Source organism: Camponotus vicinus, unplaced genomic scaffold (assembly GCF_025532165.1).
Source record: "Camponotus vicinus isolate PSW18456_S1 unplaced genomic scaffold, iyCamVici1.0 SCAF_2, whole genome shotgun sequence".
In the NCBI taxonomy this organism is placed as follows: domain Eukaryota; kingdom Metazoa; phylum Arthropoda; class Insecta; order Hymenoptera; family Formicidae; genus Camponotus; species Camponotus vicinus.
The window spans coordinates 909505-933860 of NW_028141956.1; the positions used below are offsets into that span (position 1 = coordinate 909505).

General features: G+C 36.0%; 1 protein-coding gene and 1 long non-coding RNA gene across 8 annotated transcripts in view; one reads left to right on the forward strand and one right to left on the reverse strand.

The window, feature by feature from the left end:
- The window catches only part of LOC145966237 (uncharacterized), a 238414-nt gene that overhangs the window by 197986 nt on the left and 16072 nt on the right, over positions 1-24356 (reverse strand). The gene's annotated exons all lie outside the window — the stretch shown is intronic.
- The window catches only part of Alpha-catr (alpha-catenin related), a 58518-nt gene that overhangs the window by 18258 nt on the left and 15904 nt on the right, over positions 1-24356 (forward strand). For all 6 annotated transcript variants that reach the window (XM_083090183.1, XM_083090179.1, XM_083090184.1 and 3 more), the window contains 7 exons: positions 11234-11423; positions 19012-19289; positions 19426-19668; positions 22062-22325; positions 23202-23453; positions 23910-24069; positions 24153-24271. In XM_083090183.1, the coding sequence (XP_082946309.1) occupies positions 11234-11423; positions 19012-19289; positions 19426-19668; positions 22062-22325; positions 23202-23453; positions 23910-24069; positions 24153-24271 (1506 nt within the window). The remainder of the gene's footprint in view (positions 1-11233; positions 11424-19011; positions 19290-19425; positions 19669-22061; positions 22326-23201; positions 23454-23909; positions 24070-24152; positions 24272-24356) is intronic.

The following is a 24356-nucleotide window of genomic DNA, read 5'->3' on the forward strand; positions in this document are numbered from 1 at the left end:
TTCACGGAAATAATATGCAAAGAAGTCAATACATAAAAATTCTCTTATTTTTTTATTTGTACAGTGTATCTATAAGTTGCTCAAATATCGCAAAGTTTTTCCTAATAAAAAATTTGCGCCTCTAATTTTTTATTAGAAGAAACTTTGCGACATTTTAGTTCGCTTTGAATTTTAACTGTAAGAATAAACTTTGAAAGAGTAAATATTTTTTGGAAAAAATCCTAAACTTTTGAAAAGTTACCGCGTTCAAAATTTATAACTTGAAATTATTCTGATTTAAAGTCGTTATTTGAACATGACCTCGATTCTCAAGTGCGCGTTATCATGATTTATTTGGTGAATATTACTTAAAGGCAGAGGATCTTTATGAGCGCGAGCGTGCGCGACAAAGGCCATTAATCAGCGTCAAGTTAACCGTAATTGTTTTAAAGGTTATTTTTTCTTGCGAGACACACCCCTCAAAGATATAATAACACAAACCAAATTTTATCACAATCGAACAGCTACGGAAGAGGTCGGGTCTATGGGTGAAAATTTTCCACTATAAATCCTGGCAGACTCTTTCATATGGAAAGAGAGCGGATTGTGTATGTTGCGTCTCAAAGTTGCGATGGGATGGATTCGCGTTATAATCGATCTTCCCCGGAGCCACAATATTTACAAGCGTATTTTACTTTGTACATAAAATATGTACGCGGTGCGCGTTGAACGAAGAGCGAAATGCAAGTTCGTGCGATTAAAATTGCAATTTGATGGCGAGTGTAATTGAACTTTGCTCGATTTCCAAATTAAAATGTCAAATAAGCGCGAGGAGAGAAAATTAGAGACGTCATATTGATTATTCTTAAAATAACATTCTCGTAATTTCTCAAAATTATCCGAATTCTCGCATCTATTTATATCCGCGACACTTTGCGATAAATTTTTCCGACTATCAAACTTTCACGAGCTGTACAGAGAATTACAATTGTAAGCTTTCTGCAAGAAGTTGTATCTTTTGTTCAAACGAAACTTCATTAGCATAAGACATTTTCAAATGTTTATTTAGGTACCCTCCTCTCGAGAATCGATTATTTTGCCCTAACAGTATTCTTTTCTTTGCGAATAGATCCGCTTCTTTTATCCCCTATTTCGTTATACATACACGAAACGCTATCGTACCTTCGAACCTTCTCGTGTTGGAGGGTTTTCCCAAAGGAAATTATTCTTGCAACACTCGATTTCGTATGCTGTGAGCGAAGGATTGAACCAAATTTTAGTTCGATGTCTGGGCAGAATTTAAAATTGTCCATCGAACAATGAATTTAAGGCAATTTTACAACAAATTAGAAGTCAGTAAAAGTTTCTTTTAACGTGCAATAACTATGTAAAAGAATTGCTTTTACTTGCCACAAAAATGTATTATATAACAATATTTTAAATATTTATAAACAATAGTTTAAAAAATATTATCGTAATTACAATCAACGAAAGTTCGTGCCATAGAAATACATATTTTCTTCAACATTTTAATCAATTTTCTTTTAGCATGCAACAACTATGTAAAAAAATCGCTTTTACTTGCCACAAAAATGATGTATTATATAACAATATTTTAAATATTTATAAACAATAGTGTAAAAAATATTATCGTAATTACAATCAACGAAAGTTCGTGCCATGGAAATACATATTTTGTCTTGAACATTTTAATTAATTTTAATCATAAAATTCATATATCTCTTTATAATACATGATTGTGCACAGAATGCATGTATATTTTAAAGGTTGCGATAATACATTGCAAGTTATAAAATAATACATTTATGCACTTTATATAAATCATCATATTAAACAAGTACATTAGGATTTTCCATGAGAAGAGATATCATAATGGAAACGTTAATTATATTTGAAAAATTGTATTTATATAAAGATAGTCATTACGTGTTGCAGACACATATATTAATAAAGTTGCGAAGCGTCGGAGATAAAACCGGTAAAACGTGTGACTTATCCGGAAAGCTCATCTGCATGTGCTTTATAATTTTAAGTCACGCAAAGCTATTAACACTTGCGTCAAGCTCGCACACTCCACGTGCCGGTCTAATCTCTTCGCGACGATCGCAATGTTACAAGTTTGTGTTCGCGCGCATCGGGGCGAGAGGGTTTATTTATTATTTTAACGAGTAAATTTTGGCGTCATATACACACGCGCGACTTGCGTAAAGTACGTAATTAATCGCGCATCTTATTTCGTAGTGCCGGGAAAGCCCGGGTTGCGTTACGCTTGCGAAACGAGTCACGAAGAGAGATTTATGCGCCATTCGCACGGCAGTAAAACGACAGAGTTTCTTCTTCTATCGCAACAAAGCTCGCGGTCTTGAGCAATTTTCAACGGATAAACGTCTGTCATTCGTAGAACGAGTCTCTCTACCGCAAACATTTGATCTAATTTGATGTGTTGATTTAAAACCCACACGTGGAAGGTTTGATATCAAATGAAGTAATAAAAATATTTTTAATGGAATCAAATCCGATTAATCTAATTTCGTGATTAGAAGATAATTTTAAGAAATGTCATTTTAAGAGAGAAGGAAAGACGAGATTTGATGTATTTAATTTTGTTATTATTAAAAAAAATAAACATTTAATAGAAAATCATAATAGAAGTGATCAGTCAATTAGTCGGAGAGTTTGCTGATTTGTGAGAGGAAACGTGATGAATTAAAAAGTTGATATAAGGCTGCTTAATTCTGATAGTAGCATTGCATAATGGATAGATGCCATGAAAATATTATGTTTAATCGAATCCTCTTCAACGCGACAGTTTCGAGGGAAGAAGAGAATCTTGGCATATCTACGGAATCGCCTCGAATCCAATCACGGATAAACGGATTACTTTAACCCGGCCTGCTCTATCTTTATTTATACAACAACACTGTTAGCCAGAACGAGTCATATGAAAGAGAGAGAGGAGGTCTTTGCAAAATTGATTTCCCATTCAATTACAATGAAAAATCATACATGATGCATATCTTTCGAAAATATATTTACACGACAAAATTTCATTCGGAATGCACGAGCGGTTTTCGCTGAACAAATTTTTTTTTTTACATAGAAAATACTTCTTTGTTGAATAAAAAAAGATTGAAAAATGGGCCATTGAAATTTTTATAGCAACATTAAGGAAAAACGAGCGGCCCGTTATTTTTCAGATAAACTACCCACTATAAAATACCGTTTAAAAGGCCAGAAAAGATCATCTACATATATATGAAACGGCAGAATGTCGATGTAGAAAAAAATGTACAAGCACTCGGTGATCTAAATAATTTAATACATCACGCGTTATGACGCATGTAAATTTTGTATGGCGACTCACCAAGTTCGTTCAATTAACTAACATAAACTTTGCATTAATAGAGTTCTCGCCATGTTAAATACAGGTATCATCGCGAAAAGCGCGCCCTCCATTAACACAAGTAAATGCTTTTGCATAAAATTGCAAGGCATAAATAGAGATTCGCTCAATGGTGGATAATAAGTCAACGCGATTTAAATCAAAGCTTTTAAGCTTTTCGTGAAAGATGAGATAGGACTTAAAATGTAAAAAGTAATCCCTTTAACACACCGCAGAGAGATATATACGTACATGTGTGTAATTAATGAAAGAATATTGAAATATATTCGAAATTTCATTATCTCAATCTCTACATTTTAATCTCGCCAAGATTTTAATAATCGATTTTTCATTTCCGCTCGGCCGATACGTGTAAACGTGTGGGTTAGTCGCAATTTTTCGCGATCGGCCAAACCTCGATGTGTATGTTGCGGCGTTACTTTTGAAATGGAAACAGTGGACTGTAACAATAGCCGTTGGACAACTGCGACAGAATTCTCCAAATTAGCCCGGCTCTTTGTCCGCGACTCGTTCATCGCGGCCAATGTTACGCTCATACATGTTGGATCAATTAGAGGATTGTCCGAGGCAGAGCAAATTGGCTCGATAACTCGTTTCCACAGATTCCCCATCTCTCGTTTAGCGACACTGAAATTTCAATATGAGGCATCGCCTGAGCTAATCTCGCGTGTATCCTACGACATTTATTTCCTACCTTTCAATCCTTTCATTCGTAGGTCGAGAGGTAAATTTTCATTTATACCCTTCAACCGTGCTTCCTCCGTCCTATTGACGTAATCTCCCTTTTCTTCGTCGTAACGGGAAATTGGATCGAAGTAATCGCGACTGATCAAAAAGCGCCTTCCGCTGTCATTTCGTTTCGCGCTTGTCCGACTCGGGACTCGTGAGAGAAGAAAATATGTTCTGCTTATGTACCGTTGTCGCCAACAAGATTGGCACCCTCGAAATTCCTAACGAAGTAGCGCTTGTGTGGTGATTTGGAAGGGAAAAACTGGCACGTTTTCCCTTTGAAAAATTTGTGCCGTTCAAAATGCACGACGTCAGCGCAATCAAGTCGCTATTTGCTGTCAATTTCGTCAAATTGAACGTTTTACGAAATATTTGGTTTAAAATCGAAATACAGCATATTTGTAAATAGACTCGTGTTCGCTTACAAAACACAAGACAATGAGTGATTTTTAAAAATTGCATTACAACACTAGGTTTTGCAAAACAGATCGATCAGAGGCAAAATTGTCGATTGTGGAAAAAATAAGAAATGAAAAATCTCTAGGACAAGCAAGAAAGAAAATAGTGAAATGAAAAAGCCCGAGGACAGACAACCGTAGACGAATGAAAACTCCTACATATTTCATACAGATATGAGAAAACTTTGGCATTACAAACGTGTAATCGCACGTATATACTATTCTCTTTCCTCAAGAAAAGAGAAAAAACATAATAAAAGCGTAATAAGAAAGAAGGGTTCAAAACGAAATACAAACAAAGCTTCGATTCGAGCAATAACGAGAGATTTAAGTCCCCTGATTAACACGGTCGCTAACCTTCCTTTTCTTTGCAGGAAACTTTGCACAGGAAAATTAAAGAGAGAATTCATAAAATTAAGCTTAAATCTTAAAATTGGTCAGGTTTACCCGTCGAATCTAATTCGCCAATTCTCTCTTTGAACGCTTTAATTAAATTTATTCGTGAAAAGCTTTTCTTTCTCTGGTGTATGGCGTTTAAATCGGATGTTCTTGGATTGTCAAATATTTTCACGCGCGAAGGAAAAAAATTTGCGAGTAATCTCAATCCTCTTGCACGTGCGCGCGCGCGTTTCCATTTTATTATTTACTAATAAATTAAATTCAAATTGATCGATTTGAAATAACGAGCAGAAGATGAAGCGTTAATTAATTATGCTACGGCCTCGAAAAATTTCATTAACACTCCTTTGTTTAAATGCTTAAAGCATTTCTCAACACGAGGATGCCGATTTCTCAATGTTAAACGAGACGATACTTCAAGTCACAGCAGGCGGCAGCTCATCGCTCTCTCGTTCCCGTGTTTCGCATACCGTGTTTCGCGAGGCTTGTTCAATCTACTTCGCACAAATGAAAGATGAAACAGAATAAAGATCAATCATATATTCACTTTGCTAATATCATTGGGCATTAAGTAAAATTATCGAGAATCTTTCTTTGAAATATTAACATATATTATGTATCTTAATAACTAATTTTGTATGCTTGTAGAAAGTCGCGAAGAAAATTCATTTCGAAAAATCAAAATGCACGAAAAAATGAAAATTGAGAGAAATCTATTTTTTGTCTCTCATAAAACATATCGCATCTCCATATCTTGATCAAATAAAATCTGTAAAATAATCGCATTATTTTCAGGATCAAGAGAGAAAAATTCAAGAGTAAATTATTCAATTTTTGTTATTCTCTCTGACAATATTCTTGTTGTAAATATGCATTTAACGACCATTTAAATTAGAAATACGCGCCGTCGAGCATAATACGCCAGCTATTTATGAATAATTACACAATTCCGATTATATGTCACGTTGCAATGTTAATGAACACGTGGAAATTATTCGAATGTATTTATTGAATGGTCGTGAAGGGATGGTAAATCAAATTTCTTTTGAGAAAAGCGAACAGTCCATATAGAGAGAATTTTTCTTTTAAATCTCTTCTCTTTGTTTTCGTATCCAATAAATACTATGTTAATAAAAAGTAACATATTATCGGATTTTCAGAAATTAATTAAATTAAGTCAATCAGAGAGATAAGAGATACAACTTTTTAAGCTTTTCGAATTAAAAAGAGATAATATTGACTGATATTTTATCATTGAATTTGTTGGACGTCAAATTTTTACATCGAAATAAGATATCGATATTTGATAGAAGAATATGTAAAATAACTTTTACAATGTCTCCTTTTGTATTTGTTTTGTACAGAATGGTTAAAATGTTTTATTCTCATCTCCATGAACAAGATACACAAAACACGAGTTCTTTCGAAAAAGAAATAAGTCAATATAAAGGAGAATTTAAATGTCCCTCCTTTGTTTGTATTCAATAGATTGTGTAAGGAACAAAACAATGAGTAGTAGAGTTTTCAAACAGCAGTCAGGCGTCGCTAAATGAGCGTGGAGATAGGATTGTAAGTAATTCAAGCTTTTCGAATCAAAAAAGATAATATTAACTTTAACATTTTATCATATTGAACTTGTTAGACGCAATTTTACATAGATACATACGGATTTCTCTTTTATGCACTGATGAAAATTATTTACTTTTCAACAGAGAATGTAGGAGTTTAGAAAAATATAACCTCTCTTTCGTTTCAATTTTAAAATTAAATTAAAAACTAACTCAAATAATAATAATTAAAAAATTAATTAACAAATAGCAAGTAAGAGCCAGTAAGGTGCGAGAATTAGAGCGCAAGAAAAAATAAAAAAAAGAAAAACTTTTTTCACTCTCGCTCAAATACTTGCTAATTTAGTTGGACAACGTTGCTTCTATATATTTGACATCAGAAGAAAAGAAGGGAAAACGTTTTTAAGGATGTTTTGTACCTATTTTCAAAATATTGAGAATTTAATGAAAATTGTACAGAATGTCCTTACATATGTTTAGAATCTTCAGTACAATTTTTAAATCGATTCACTAAAGCGTTCACAAGTTATAAGGATTTTAATTTGCACCGAATTAACATGTGTTCTTATGGGAAACGTATAACCACGTCGATTCAAATGACAAAAACACATGGAAATAATATTCAGAATTTGTTTAAAATTTGCAAAAGTTTAGTTACAGAGGAAATATTTGGTCAAATAATATTATACAAGTACTAACTGGTTAAAAAGAAATTAAATATAATTCAATGAAATTAGCCATATATCTGACACAAGGCGAAATTCTCTGCCAAAAGTTAATCATTTCGATTAACAAAATTCGGGATATTTCAGTAAAAACGCAATAAATATTAAAAAATACATCTCTGCACTGTAGCTAAGATCAAATTTAATATTCCACGCAATTTCTCATACTCAAAATACACCAAAAGTGGATATATTCGTCAATATTGATTTTCAGCTACTTTTTGCTGGGATTGTACATACAAAGCATCCTTAACAAAATATATAAAAATATAAAAATGTAAGGAAGAGCAAAAATATGAAATAAGAAACTTTATATAATTATATAAATATATATAATTGATATAATTTAATAACTATATTTTTAATTATAATTACATGTAATTGATATAAATAGATCAACGTAAATTGCAATTGTAAATAATTTATATAAATACGAGGTTATGTATAATCGATATAATTGATACGATTAATATATATAACTGATAAATATAAAATTTCAAAGTATAATTTCAATTAATTAAATATAAATATTTAAATATTATTTTTCATAACCAGTAATGTTATATAATAAACATTTCGATTAAAATATAAATATCGTATCTTTGTAGCATGTCATGATGAGCAATAATATTGTTGCCCTGTTCATTGAATTTCACATAGACATTACCACGTGCGAGTACGTATTAATAACGTTTCGATTACGTGCGAGAGACTGCGATCGTGGGATAAGTTATTCGCGTACGTCATAATGTCATGTATGGTCGTCGCGTATTAGAACGATAAATTTCACGAACCGCCCCCACGTCACGGAACGTAAGTCACAGTCTCGAGTTCTCGTTACAATATTACGAGGGGCGAGGAGTCGGAACGCGCCTCGACCGGAATTGACTGATGACATATCTCGCGAACTAAATATTCACCGATGAATCTCGAAAATTCCGCGAATAAATCGGAAAATGAATTTCGCGCGTAAAAGCGATTAACGGTATCGTCGATATAGTATTCGAATCGATATCGCCGCCGCGAATTTCGCCCATTATTATCGTTAATTCCGACGCGGCGATCGAGAGACGAATAAAAAGTACGCAGCTTGAACATAATAATTCGATCTTAAACGAGGAACGAAATACTATCGCGTCTCGAATGCATAAATTCATGGACCTTCGAGATTTCTCATGCAAGACAATCGATTTTTTTGCAAGAGCGAATCGCTATTTCAATTATTCGCCGGTTACTCGCGCATCGTTTGCAGGAAATCCATTGGAATTTTATCGCGAAAAATGGAGTTCCGGCAAGCGGAAATTATACAAAACTAATACTCCTTTTTTGCGAGATATATACTTTCTGCGAGCGGCGGGCTTCAAATTTGCCGCAACAATAGATCGGGAAATTTATCATTAAAAATATAATGTAATACACGTAAAAGTATAACGCCATAGAAACGCTTTATAATTGTCTCTTCTCTCTATCTATAATTTTAAATGTTGGTCTCTTCTCTATCTGTAGAAAGAGAGAAGGAGAGAGTTTTACATTTTGTTATAAATAATTCTGATATCTGGATAAATACGTGTAAATCGTGAAATTTGTGTCTCCAGGAACATGAAATATTTAAACTGTTTTATTACAGTGATATACGTATCTGCCGTTACAGTGACATTTCCACTGTTCCCGCATTTCATGTTTTAAAACAATTTTTAAATAACAGCGAATCGCAAACAATTATTGCAAAATACATAACGTGCCAATGCCACGAGATGTATTCGTTATTCGCTAAAAAAAAAAACAATGCTTTTGAAAAATTCCATCTCACGCTCGTGTAAATTGCATAATTTGTTCGCGGGACGACAAATAAAAACGTTTCAAACGCCCGCTGGAGAAGGAAATTCGCAGGATCCGGGTAAATAATATCACAATGGCTAAATAAAACACAGGCTGTCCCCGCATTGCACCATTTCTCTTCCGAGCAGAACGCCATTAAATCGCGATGCGTTATTAACTCTTTCGGGAGAAGAGACGGGAGCGAGCGCGATTAATACTGGACGATCGATGTGAGTCAAAATACTTAATTGAGCTTCAGACAGCCGTGCAACCTATCGACGTGACTGACGTTTCCCTCTTTCGCTTCGACCACACGTCACCGATTATCACAATACCTCGTGTAATCACGAAGGAAAGTACGATGGTTATTTAGCCCCAAATCGATATTATTGCAACCGAGTTTCGACGTCGCATAGAATTACAAATGTAAGATAATACCGCGTAAAATATAGCTTTATCCAGAGCGCGCAGGCATTTACGTTCTGCGAACGTACGCACGCATGTAAACACATGCAATGGAGCCGTACCATCACAAATGCCGCTCCATTTGCATAAGACGATCGAATCGAGATGAATGGAGCCATGTACGTGCGTGCGGACCAGCGTGTGGGTATATATATTCGTCTCTCGATAGACAATAGTCCGGCCGTTTGTTCTCCAGCATCCACATCGGTCCATGTTGTTCCTTTTCCCTCCTTCGACCGAGGCCAGCATCTCTGAAGGGGAAACGGCACACGAACGTGCGTCGTCCGTTTGTCTGCAAAGTGCAGTGCAACTAACCACGTTAATTTGGTGAACGCTCGGAAGACGCCTCGGGTCAAGTAGCTACAGAAGTTATCCCGATTCTGCAATCTTGCGCTTAACCCTTAGACTACCAACGGGACACATGTGTCCCATGAAAGAGAATACAGGCACCAATGGGACAAAAATGATTCTAGAACTCAGAGGTTGCTGTCCCACTGGTTCAGAAGTCAACACGTAATCTTTAGTTCCGAAAAGTGTCCATAAATCGCAGGAATTTTGCTGTTCCCTACCATACATAACATTATGATAAACTTCCTATATACACACACACTTTGTATACTATTTTCAAAATAAAATGTAATGAACACAATTGGTCTTTTTGTCTCTTGACTAGAATACCAGTGGGACATATGATCCCATCCAATAAGACCGGTGGGACACATATGTCCTACATCCCCAAAATACCCCCCATTTTCATATGAAATATGACCATGCATGACTAAATTCTACAAAGCCTACCTCATGTGTAAACAATGAAAAAAATCTCAAATTAAAAAGAAAAAAAAAATGTTAGTCTAAGGGTTAATACGAGCCGCGATTGTTAGCGAGTGAAATAAACACGCTACCGGATAAATATATTCTCTTGGAATGGTCTTTTGGGGCTCCTAGAAATGCGATATTAATTAATACAAGATGGAGTTGCCAGCCACTGCGAACGCAAACTGTCTGCAACACTCGAACGTTTAAACGCGAAATGTCGAGACTTATGTCTTATTGTTAGAGAGATATTGATACACAGAAAAAAAGGACATTCTTGTTTTGAAAATATATTTAGTTTTGACATGAAAATCTTGAAATGAGATTATATTGCGTTAATTAAAGAAAAATATAATTGCTTGAATAATTGCTTACTTGAATAAAGCCATTTTATATTCAATCGAGAAAAATATATTCTTATGATTTAAGATTTAATTTTCTCGAATGGAAAAAAAACAACGTTAGATAAAAAATAACATTTTTAAATCAAAATTATAATTTTCTTAAAGTAGAATCAAATAATTATATATTCTTGAGGTGACAATTACAATATTAAAATAAGACTATAATATTGTTGAAATTTAAAATTATTAAATTCTTCCAAGAAGATTATAAATTGTTGCGTATATACGAAACAATGAACGCGTTAGTTTAATTATATAAGTTTTGATTTGACACTTACTTTTTTTCTGTGTATAGATGGCTATGAATGTAATGCACGATTTTTTTTTACTTTACTCGCTTTTTTTTATCACTGTGTTAATCATCATTTTTTAAATACCTTTACATGTAATTTATCTTTTGAGAAATACCTTCCTCGCGTGCGCTCATCAAAATGCAATATGTTTACAGATTTCCACGTTAATCTCTCACAGAGAACGGCCGCTATGCTCGGATCGGAGTTTGCGAGCGGTAGCCAGAGTCGGCCAGGCGGTAAATTTGGCGGTCGAGAGATTCGTGACCGTCGGCGAAACTATCGCGGACGACAACCCGGAAATCAAGCAGGATATGTACGAAGCTTGCAAGGAGGCGAGGGTTGCCGGTAAGTGCGTAAATAACATATAAATTATTGCGTGTAAAAATAATAAAAAACTGAAGCGGTTATAAATTTTAGAACAGAATCGAGATGTAACGTTTTCTCTCGTTTGAAATCTAAAAATCTACAGTAGTCAATTTCGTTAGATCCTTATTTGTTAATAGTAGATAACATCATTCAGAGATTTCTATGAAAGATGGAAAGATTTCTATTTTCGTGAGAAAATATATACCGTGATAATTTTAAATATACTTTCAAAGATTTACTTTTCTCGAGTTAAAGAAAAACGACTGTCACACGTGAGTTTCGTAGAATGCGAAACGTGAAAATTATGCAAAGTGACATAAATGCAAATTCAATGCAAATGCTCTCGCGAATATCACGATAGTACATTAATCAAAAGTTGTGACAATGCAAACGTATCCAATTACAGAGCAAATTCGCATTAAAACTTGACATATTTCACACACATCATGCATTATACAATTTGAAACTATGAAAAATCTTAGAACCTAAAAGTGATGTATTACCTAATAAAAAAAGAAATGAAAGAATTTTGTAAATTAACGCGAAATTCTACTTTCTCCGAGATTATAAAGGAGAGAAAATTCATCTCAATTATAGCGACGTAGTTTTGTAACAATCTTATTCAAGATATTACTCAAGAGGCTAACGCTTACTAAATTTTAAATGCTAATTTTTAAATCCCACTTTTATCTGCGGAAGCAAATACGAATAATGTGAAAAAAAGAAAGCGATATTGTACTAAAATTTCTATCTCTCGGCTATAAATTCTGTCGCAATAATTTAATGCAAAGTATCTTAATACTTTAATCTGAATTTCTTTATAGATACTGTTTTATTGAAAATTTTGTCTTCTCCCAAGATTACACGTATATATTTCTCTTTCTCTGGAAAATAAGTTGCATTATGCTTACAGCACACTCGACATTTTCCGTTCCGCGAATCTTAAACAAGCAGATACTTCTCTCTCGCCAATGTTTAAAGAAATTACATTACCGCGGATAAACTCTCGCAATTGGACAAGAAATCTATGAAATTGTATCGTTTTACACATTATCTACAAGAATATTTCATCTCTTACGAGATGTAAGAGACGAGAAGGAAGAGAAATAATAAATTGAAAATATACGATTCTCTCTCCTCTTTTTGATATTACTTTTGTGTCGTAAACTCGAGACCTTCGAATATTCCGTCAAATAGGTCACGAAAATTTGATTCGCGTAAAATCGAAATAAAAAACACCTCACCACGTGTCGTCCTCGAATGCGCTTTTACGATTCTCGTTTCGCACGAAACGACCGATGTACTCCTTTAGCGCTCTTATCTTAGCCACCTTACGTTCGCTTTTTCAAGAGGAAAAGACAGGCACATAAGACTCGCACACATGCGAGTAATGAAATATTTCACACAACAGGCATTTTAGTATCACATGCACGTAAAACATCCGAGTTATGGCGTGTAAAGAAAAAAATCTTAATAAAAGCACTCAAAAATATCAACGTCCCGAATAACCGAAGGGAATATAAACTACATCTCTCATATGCAGCCTCGTGATTGAGACAATCGCACGCGAGCCGGAAGAGAGTTTCGCGAGGATAAGATTCCGTGACCTTTGAAACTCGTCACTCTTCGTCTAGTCTTATCGTCTAGGCTCGGCAGATTACATCTCCCCGTGTCTCTTCACGCTAGGCTACACATTGCAGAACGACGTATCCCGCGGCTGCTACGATGTGGAAATAGCTCGCGCGATGACCCAGTTTCGCCGAACCTTGGAAGGATTTTCGCCACCTACATACATAGAAGGGCTCCTCGTATCTTTGCCAAATAGCGGGCAGATAACGACGGAAGTAAGGATCGCGGATATTTCTTTCCGGCACACCTGTTCGCTCTTCGGGGAGAAAAATTGTACCGCGGAGAGGAAAGATGCAGTGGTCTCGGTGGTCTTTTAAAGCGAAATATTCCGCGCCGCGAAATTGAAGATCCCGAGGAAAGTTTTCGGGTAAACGATGTCCGACTCGATTAAAACTGCAACTAAAACTGTAATTTGAAGATGAAAATACGACCGACACGTGCACGTGACACGAGAAATGGAAGTGGAAACTCGCTCGTAGTTTCTGCATCTGATGTAAGAATGCGAGTTATTCTTCTCGTTGTCATCGATTTGCGCTTAAAGGGAAAGCGGTGATAAATAAATGATAAACCGAGAGAGCTTTCGTCACAATAACCGAGGTCAAACAGACAGAGGTCTGTAGAAAGGGGCGCGTCCCGCGAACTTGGAAGATCGATTTTCTCGATGCAAGATGAAGATTCGATTACTAAATCGCATTGGATTACTTATTGGAGCGTATACGAGAGACGTATCAATTCGGAGTAATAAAATGACGTCGAAAGGGCACCGATATTACGATCGCGATCGCGCAGAGTCATGCGAGTCTACCTGGCTCGAACAAATCGTTCCGCGTGATATCGCGTGTAAATCGGCCACGGTAAGTGTAACTAAGAACTGCGAGAGCTATATCGTGTCGGCGGAATTCACTATGACACAGCACGCGACGAATTTATACAAATGGATTCTCGCGTACGATGGTTCTCATCGATCGATATGCCCCAGGTTTTTAGGTTGAGTCGTGCCATTACCTGCGAAAATCGTACTTGAAAATGGAAAGTCAAGAGCGATCGGAAAAAATGTTGCGCAACGCGGTGAAGATCGCGTATACATTTCGCGAGTCGAGATCGAGAAGCGCGACTACTTGTGCGAACGTTCGTATAATTTATGCTCTCTTTCCCAAGATAACGCTATTTTCGATGGAACGCTTCGGGGAACTGAAACTCGCGCACCAAAACGACGCGAAAGAACGGGGAAGAAGCAAGTTGGAGCTATAACGGAAAACGACTACTGTAAAAGATAAGTGGCGACGTGCCAAATTTATGGGCCGGAGAGGGAGGGCAGGGGAGGCAACACGCAACAAGCAAGGATAAGGCAACGCGAAGAAACAGAGTCTCGGCCATTTAATCACGAGCACGAGGCTTGACTCGAGTCACTGCTCGCCCGACGCACTCGAGCATGCTGATGGATACGCGTACACCGTGTGATTAATATCCGCCGCACGTTTCAAGTCGGGTGATAATTACCAGAAGAATCATACGCCCGCGCTTTCCGCGCTAGTACGTTAATCCATAACGCTTAATGTCGAGCTGAAAATATATCGAGCTCCTTATTAATGGCGATAGCGACCTCTGTCCTACGTCGTCGTGCTGGAAATGATCGCCGTTGATCGAATACGCGATTCGATATCGCGAAAATCGGAGAATCGAAGCTCAAATTCGGGATAATTGGTAATAAAACGGTTATATGCAAATGTAGAGGCTGGAAATATCGTGAGGCGGGGCGAAAATAAATTGTCCGAGAATCGAAGTATCGAACGCGACGACGAGATCGAAGCGCGGGGGAGAAGGGGAGGTGGGGGAGGAGAGGGGGAATCGGTCGACGTTTTCGATGAAATGGGAAAATACCTGGCTAATATCGAGACACACCGCGAAATTTGTAGTTTCAATTTGTAGTTGGCTCGCGACTACATCGATCAGTGTCAGACGGTAACCACTTTCGTATAGTCACTCTTTGTGTGTAGTTCCCTTCGCCGTAAACACCATCCCGAGCTATTTTTGTCTCGACTGCCTTTTAAGATCGGGTCAAGTCAATGTACGAAACATTTATTAACGGCCGACGTGTGGACAAGCGCACGCGTACAGAGATTTATGACCGATGCGGACATTTATTTAGTTTTATTCTCGTGTGTGTGAAAAATAAGACGAAAATTCGCGTTTTATTACACGGAACGGACAATGTTAATGAAATGCCCATATATAACGAAATTAGATGCAACGTGATTGATGTACAGTCTCTATTATTTGCATCTCGCGATTAATTCGTATCGTCGCGTGACCAGATAGATTAATATTCTCCCGATTGATCGATCGCGTAAATAACCACAATCGTTCGTGCTTTCGAAATTAAGCATCGGCAATATTCTTCGCCTATTTAATATTCATGCGATTGCAAGTAAGTCGACGCTAACGCTGATAAATCCATTTTATGCCGGCACCAACCGAACAATAAAAACATTTCCAGCGCATCGGGACACAAGAGAGCGATTTTATATTACGATGTGTCGCTTGGGAAAAACGCGGCATAAATTCGCTCGACCTTCTTTGGATGGTAAAAAGGCGCGTTCAAGCGGAACCATCGTTGTAAAAAAAAAACTGTCAAAAGAAATAATAAATTGATTCGTATCGTGCAAAAAATCGTACAAATAAAAATCGTTTATGTCGGGGGAATTTTATCGAGGGAAATATGATTAACGAAAAAGTGTAAATATCGAGTCGATTTAGCGTGAACCGATGGTAAACTCAGATAAAGGTTTCGCTAACGAGTAAACTTGGAAAGTCATTAGTCACATTGATCCATAAGCCCGCGGTTATCACGATTATCACGGTTATCATGGTAAAACGTCGTTCCGCTCTGTTTATTATAGCAATTTGATATCGCTCTCTGATGAATGCAAAACCACTTGCAAACCGCGAGCACATTCGCAGATCTACATTACGAAGAGAGAGAGAAAGAGCAAAGATAGAATTGGAGTAACGTAAAAATATTTTATGCATCGATAGCTTTAATGTAATTACATCGGTGTCATCGATTTACCAATGTACACCGCAAACATTTGTTTTAATAAATATAAACTGCACACATTTAAAATTCGAAAAAAATACTTATATCAACTCAATATGCACATATTTATAGAAATGTTTCGCTAATATTTTCAAACAGAAAGCCAATTTCAACAAACATGTTGGAGAGTTATTTTTCTTTTTTGTATGTCTCATTCGATTAATTACTACAGAATTATTGTAATAAAAAAAGAATTTCAAGAAAACACGAATTGATGAATATAAATATACGCGTCATGTTTCTGCAGAATTTGTATTTTACATAGATAAAGTCTACAATTTTGAGGCAAACAAGTAGTGTCGATATGATTACGCTGCACTTTGTTATTGTAAGGAAATAATTCGTTTATGACGCGACCGGATCTCCTAATCACGCGAACAATGCAACGAATAATTGTTCTTTCATCGCGTGCCGACTGAAAGTTACAAAGATGGCAATTAAGCGATCGATGTGCATCTTTGTGAGGAATTTGCAATTTTGCTCAAAATTTGCGAACGTATTTCACAACAATTTGTGATTTGGCTTTCCTCTGTGTTATTCTTTATTCTTGCTGCCCTTTCTCATATGTATCTATCTGATAAATCAGACAGATACAACGGAGATAGCATCTCGATATCTCGATGTCGATGAATAATACGCGCGGTGAAAAGTGGTTCTTTTCACTCACGGGCGGGAAATAAAAAACACGGATGTCAATCTCCCGTCTGATGTCCCAGCTCGATGCATCCGTGTGAATCATAGAAAGTGTACTTCTGGGACACGCTTCTATGCTTATCGTATCCGAGCAATCTCTCCAATTGCGATCCACCGGATGCATCGAGATACCAATATCGGGATAAGTTACATGTGCTGCGGTATGTTCAAAATGCGTTACGCTCGAAAATATCTCACCGATAATCAATAACAAGTGGAGATCCTTTTAGCGACATGCAAATTCCGCTCGCATCATCCACTTATTCGCGATTCCTGTTTGTGATAATAATTCCGTAGTAATTAAATGAGGAAAAAATATGCAAATTGAAACAAGAAAAGCATCTCTTGTTTATTGTTTATTACATTTCTTTCACGTTCTGTAACATGAAATTATTTAATTAATTATATCATAACGGTACAGTAAACATGGTTTTAAATCTCTTTTAATAATATATTTCTGTATAAATATGGAATATATTCCATAAACATATGTTAAAGATTAATTGATCATTTGAATGATAAATAAATAAACATACAGAATTTGTGCATTTTTGACTACTTTAAAATTAGGTCAAGATCTTTGCGAATTCGTATATGTAACAGTTAATCTTTATAAAACTATTATAAGACTTCCATATCAAACTGGCTGAACTTGCACTGCTATATTAATCGATTCGATAGAACAGAGGGCGATCTGTATCCATTAAAAAAAATACAAAGTATGTAGCGTGTCCGCGAAAGCGGATTTTTATTTTTAATTTTTGCATCAATTGTTTAATTCTTCTTAAAGATACTTCACAATAGAATAAAAAGTAATAAACAATATCCAAGTTTATATAGCAGATATATATAATAATTTTAAAATTTACAACACGCAATTTATAAGAACGTAAAGGTATAAAGTGCTTTTCTCGTTGACTAATGAGAAAAGTATCCATCAAGTAAAATAAAAAATAAACTTCGCCAAGGGGTACAATTTGCAACATCCTATGGGAAAAGTTTATGTAAACATCGAGTTGATGAAGAAACTATCTGAGGAAAACAAATTGAGGAATAGTATTTAACGGAAGCCTACGATATACGAACGATGGAATTAATTGAGAATATTTCTAGACAAAGATGAATTTCATTCCTCTCGATAAGCATCGACTCGATATTTTCTCATAATTACGTGCAGATATTATATTCACGATAATCTCTGATATTGTTCTCTCATCTCGATTTTCCCTATAGCAATTTATGTTTAGGATATCATTTAATGGGAATGAACAATTAGTGCATGCTAACAGCCGGGGGTGAGATCGTATTTCGTAATAACTACGGCTCTCTAATTCAGGAAATAACTGTTTAATGGTACAGCAATCCTCGCATCTCATGCTTCAAGTGATTTTCGATCGATGATGGTATTATTAGAAAACACTGTGCACGTAAATGCGTCTTGGAAAAAGAGATACTCTGTAATGTCAATTTTTACGTTGGTTTTTATACAATATCATATTATTTCTCCAAAGAGATATCAAATGATTTTATTAACGAATGAAATGAAATTAATGAAATATTTTTATCGGTATCTTTTCTTCCTTCATTTTATGATTAAACATTATACGATTAAAAAGTATGAAATAAAAAAATATATTATATGTAATTAATAAATTTTAAATACAAAATTAATACATTTAATGCAATAATTAAAATTATATATTTTTAAAACTATTCCGATAAAAGTTTAAAAATACACGTACATGGTAATTCTACATTTAAACATTTTTACGCGCATAACGCTTTTTTAACGATAATTCAGTACAAACGTGTTGTTTAGATAAGCAATGAGTGGAGTAGCTAATTATGAGCGCTCAAGGGCACCCAATTATCCGTAGCCGTCGTACTTTAGTCGAGGGACTTGATCATAATTAAATCAGGTACTCCGATTTTACGGTGACACACGGTAAAAAGACGAGATGTTTAATTCATCAATGCTTTCCGTCCACTACGCTCACACGAAATTCGCTCTCTTTTCCACGGGAAAGGTTCTCACGGGATTTAACGGATGATTAAACTTACACGCACATTTTAATTTCTGCAGATATATATATTAAATTATAATATGCAATTTTTCATCGATTTTTCAATCGATTATGTTGCACTTAGGCTCAGCGATCGAAAAATTATGCGAATGTGCCTTGGAAGACAGTCTGGCTGACCGAGGTTCCGTCGTGAGAGCTGCCAGATGTCTCCTAGGCTCAGTGACGAAAGTCCTCCTCCTGGCGGACATCGTCGTGGTCAATCAATTGCTCCACGCCAAGGATAAAGTCGCCCGCAGCCTCGGACGTCTCGAAAGCGTTTCGAATTTCACCGAATTCGTCAAGGCGTTCAGCCAATTCGGAGGCGAGATGGTCGAGTTGGCGCATTTAACGGGCGATCGTCAGGTGGGAATTAATTTTTTATTCAAATCAATGTTCCACGGAATCCTTTATCACAATTCTGTCGCGTACAATTAATTAAGACTATTTTAATATGGGAGCCGAGATCTCAATTAAGCATCTCGCATTTCAATTTTCTCAGAATGATCTCAAAGACGAGAGGCGACGCGCGCAGATGGCAGCGGCTCGACAGGTGCTCGAAAGGAGCACCATGATGCTCCTCACGTCCAGCAAGACGTGCTTAAGGCATCCCGAATGCCCGTCCGCGAAGGAGAACCGAGACACCGTTTTTTGCCAAATGAGAAGAGCGATGGATCTAATACATTATGTCGTCAAGGACGGGGTATTGGACTGTAGCGAATCTCAATCCTACTCGAATTCACAGGTAAGCTATATTTTTCGAACGCACAGAAAAAAAATAAGTGTCAAATCAAAACTTATATACTTAAACTAACGCGTTCATTGTTTCGTTTTTTATATACGCAACAATTCATAATCTTCTTGGAAGAATTTAATAATTTTAAATTTCAACAATATTATAGTTTTATTTCAATATTGTAATTGTCACCTCAAGAATATATAATTATTTAATTCTACTTTAAGAAAATTATCATCTTTGATTTAAAAATGTTATTTTCTATCTAACATTGTTTCTTTTCCATTCGAGAAAATTAAATCTTAAATCATAAGAATATATTTTTCTCGATTGAACTATATAAAATGGCTTCATTCAAGTAAGCAATTATTCAAGCAATTATATTTTTCTTTAATTAACGCGATATAATCTCATTTCAAGATTTCCATGTTAAAACTAAATATATTTTCAAAACAAGAATGTCCTTTTTTTTGTACATAAACTCTTGCTTGAACAATGAAAATATTTTTTTTGAAATATATTACGCGTTCAAATTAATTTCGTAAAGTTTAGTAGCAGAATAATCTAGTTGCAAAGTTAAAAGATGTTATCTATCAATTGTTAGATATTACTTTTTCGATATTATTTCGCTTGCGATATTAATCTACATGAAATTTCGAAATTAATACCATTAATAACGAGAAAATAATTACCGACATGTACATGCGTTAGAACTTGCCAGGAAATGCTGTAATAATCGCGGTTGCCAAATGACGCTATATTGACTTTCAAGCATTTGCACATTCTTCATTATTCTGCTGCATCGAGCACGCATATTACGATCATATTGCGAGGATCGGAGGGAAAAAACGTGTAAAATGTTTCCGAAAACGTTTGGAAGCATTCCAAGGAGTCTTTGTCCGCCAAATTGTAATTTACGGATACCTCCTTGATGTACGACTTAAACGACCTTGAGCCTCGCGCTCTACTCCTGCAGAAGTTGTAAACGAGATATCGAAACGATCCCTCTATACCACTACGACTCGAGAAACCATAAATAATAGCGCGATATCTGGTTTGGCATGAAATCGATAAGCGACGGTCGAAGATGGTAGAGGAGAATCAGCGAAATATGTTTTACGAATATCAATTGCATTAATATACCTCCTACACATAATCAATTATTGACAAAAACATTATGACTTTGATAAATGTACGCGATCGCTAATAATAATATACTTTAAATATTTTCCATGCTCATGTATAATACATTCTAACATTCTTTCCATATTGATATTGCTCATCGATACTGCTGGACATTGGAAATATGCACGATAAACTGGACGAACCCAAATTAAATGAACGATAATGAAAAAAGATTAGTAGAGTACTAGGCTACAATGTAAAAAAAATCCCATATAACGAGAAGTTGGAGGCGAAATAAAAGCGATAGAAAGTAGTGAAACGGACGATAAATGAAACTGCGAATTTCACTCGTGGAATTGAAATGGGTTGTTTCATGCTAAAGTCGTTACGTACGCGTATCTAGTTATATCGCTGCTAGATAACTTTATGCGAAAATAATTGTAAATCGTAAATCATGCGGATTTTCTCTTGGAATCGAATGTACGTTAAAAGTGGGAAGTACACAATACACACGTAAGAAATTGCGACTTGCAAATATCGTGAACGTATCGTGATTTCATAACGAGAGTTTATAAAAAACGATCTCCATTCGAGACCGTCATTCGTTATAACGATGGAAAGTTTTTATCGCGACGGTGAAATGATCGCGACGCCGGAAATGATCGTCATAAAGAGATCGCGAATCGTGCCAAATTTCGTGCGCTCGCATTTCCATATCGGCACTTCGACGTGCGGTGCTTTAATTCAGTGCCAAATTTTTTCCAGCGTCTCAAATAAATGAGGAGAAATATTTTACAATATGTCGCACACATACACACAGTTACTTAACGCTTCCGAAAATCTCTCAATTCCTTCCAAGAGACAACGCGATAGCGTTGGGACACGATGAACGACCTTTAACCGTGCTGGAAAGATGTGTAGTTACACCCTTGTATTTTACACTTAAGTACTACCCACTTTCCGCCCGACATAATCGATTCTGGAGTGATTGTGTAGACAACCTGGCCAAAGTGGGACGCTCCGTAACGTGACATCTCTCTAAAAGATTTAATACCATTTGTGGCGTGTTTGTCTAATTTTTGTATGTCATTTGCGCTTTTCAACTTTACACATTTACGCGATTGTAAGTTTGTTGCTCTGTTGTGCAATCTTTTTTTAAATATCTAAATAATAAAGGAAGAGAAAGAGAAAAAGTTTTTCGCAAAAAAAGAGAAAGTAATAAATTTTCCAAAAAGATATATCTTTTTTATGATCGCGCGGCCCGCCATTACTTGCAGAGCCCGCAGCAAGAGGACTGGGACAGTAGTACCGTTTGCTCGGCATTGAAACACTTCGAGAGGCTCGTTGAAACAACAAGGATGACCCTGTTGGGACCGGGTTGCCGCGAAACACTTACGTCGGCGTTAGAAACAGTGGTGGAGAGAACGCAGGACTTCACCGACAGCGCCTACACGAGCCACGAGCACAGAGAAAACATTCTCCTTCTTTGCGATCGTGCGAAACTCGAGCTCAATACACTTCTACGGATCGGTAATAGCATGGTGAGTCGGAATTTTTTATTTTATTTCAATCAAAAAAATAAACCACCGAATAACTCTATCATCTAATAACATTATCGTATAGAAATGCGGAAGAAAAATACAATCTTTTTAGCACAGATTTATTATATAGGGTGTTTCTTAATAAGTACGAAAAATTTTAGGAGATGAGTCTTTGTCGAAAATTAAGTGGGGTTTTTATTTTTTAAATTTTTAGGTTTTTATTATAATTTTGTTTTTGTTTCAATTTTCCCAACATTTATTCTAATTTTACTTTTATTTTGAAATTTAACTTCTCGTAATTCGAAACCTATGCTATTTAGCATCGTGCACGATAACGTATTTTTTTTTTCTTGAAAACTACTAATTTTATGGAAAAAATTAAACAAATAAAAAAGTTTCTAAATAAATCAAACTTTTTAATACATATTTTTAGATAATCATATTCCGGCCCATTAAAAAGTTTTAATAAAAAATTCAATAGAGGTTGCTAGTTTCATCCCCTTATAACAATACGAGAGATTGAAAAAAATATTAATAAATAAAAACCTAATTTTTACCCCCATTTTTGGAGGAATGTAACTCCACAGGGAGAGATGTAGGAGTATATGTTTATATGAAAAACCCCCCTTAATTTTCGACAAAGAATCATCTCCTAACATTTTCTACTTATTAAGAAATACCCTGTATACAACACACATAAAAATTACAAAATTATACGTAACTTGTAAGATTGTGAGAGCGTCTCGGAAATAAATTTGTAAGAAATCTTAATCGTTAAACGTAATCGAAAATTTTGAGTAGCGCAATTCGTAAACAATATTCCCTAACGATGATAACGTGATAAGGTATGAAACGATAGACATCGTGTTCCGCCAGAATTACGAGGGCGGCGGGGGTTCACCGAGCTCCGAAATGGAACAAGCGGTGATGGGTGTGTTGCGGGCGACCAGAGATCTTCGCCAGCAGCTCAGCGCGACGACGATGGAACAAGCCGGCGATCTTGGCCAAGTGACAAAAGCCGGTCAGGAGCTCGTGTCAACGATCAGAAATCTCGCGTTGGCCAATGACATCGACCGTCTACAGGAGAGCAGCGACAGGTTCCACGAGTATATCGAACACATTCTCGAAGTAAGCTCTGCCAGACGCGGCGTCCACGTGTGCTTAACGTTCTTTCACGCGCGCTCTAAATCTGAAATCGAAGCGAAAATAATACGGAGTATTCTCTTTCCAAGAAGAATCGATTATTATTGCAAATTGTTTTCAAATGCATAAATGGCGGCGTTTAATTTTACGCGCATTAAATGGATTCTAGAACGTAAATATCGATTTATTAGATGTCAGTGATTGCCATTCATCATTTCTTTAGATTGATTACAGCACCTGATTGGAGTTATTCCACGCCTAACTCTAAGTGAATTAGCTCGCGTACTTCATTAATCATATCCAACATTAACGCTAACTATGTGATTTAAAGTTACCTTTTATAATACAACGTACACAAAGAACCGAACGTAATTATTTCTCTATTAATGTACTATGAATAGAATTCTTTATTTCTTATTGAATATACTATTTTTTTTACAGGTATGTAAGCTTCTGAGACACGTTGCGCTCTCGGAATCGTTACAAGTGTCGGCCAAGTTTACGGAAATCAATTTGAGAATATATGGCCCTCAAGTCGTAACGGCCGCGCATACGCTAGCTAGGCATCCTACAAGTAAGATAGCCAAGGAAAATCTCGAAGGTGAGTTACTTAGATGCTTCCGATGTCTTACTAAATTTGCAACGGTAATTTGCCACTAATCCAGATTTGTTTACATTTTGTAGTATTCGCTGACATGTGGCAGTGGCTCATGACTGACGTAACGACAGTAGCAAAAGACGTCCTGGAACTCAGTCAAAATCGCCCAGAAAAGCAAGTTTACATGTCCTTGCCGCGGCCAGGAGTACGTAAACAATTATTTTAGCAACAGTCGACACATCTTGTGCATACAAACTGCTTTTTCCAAAGAAAACACGATTATTTGAATT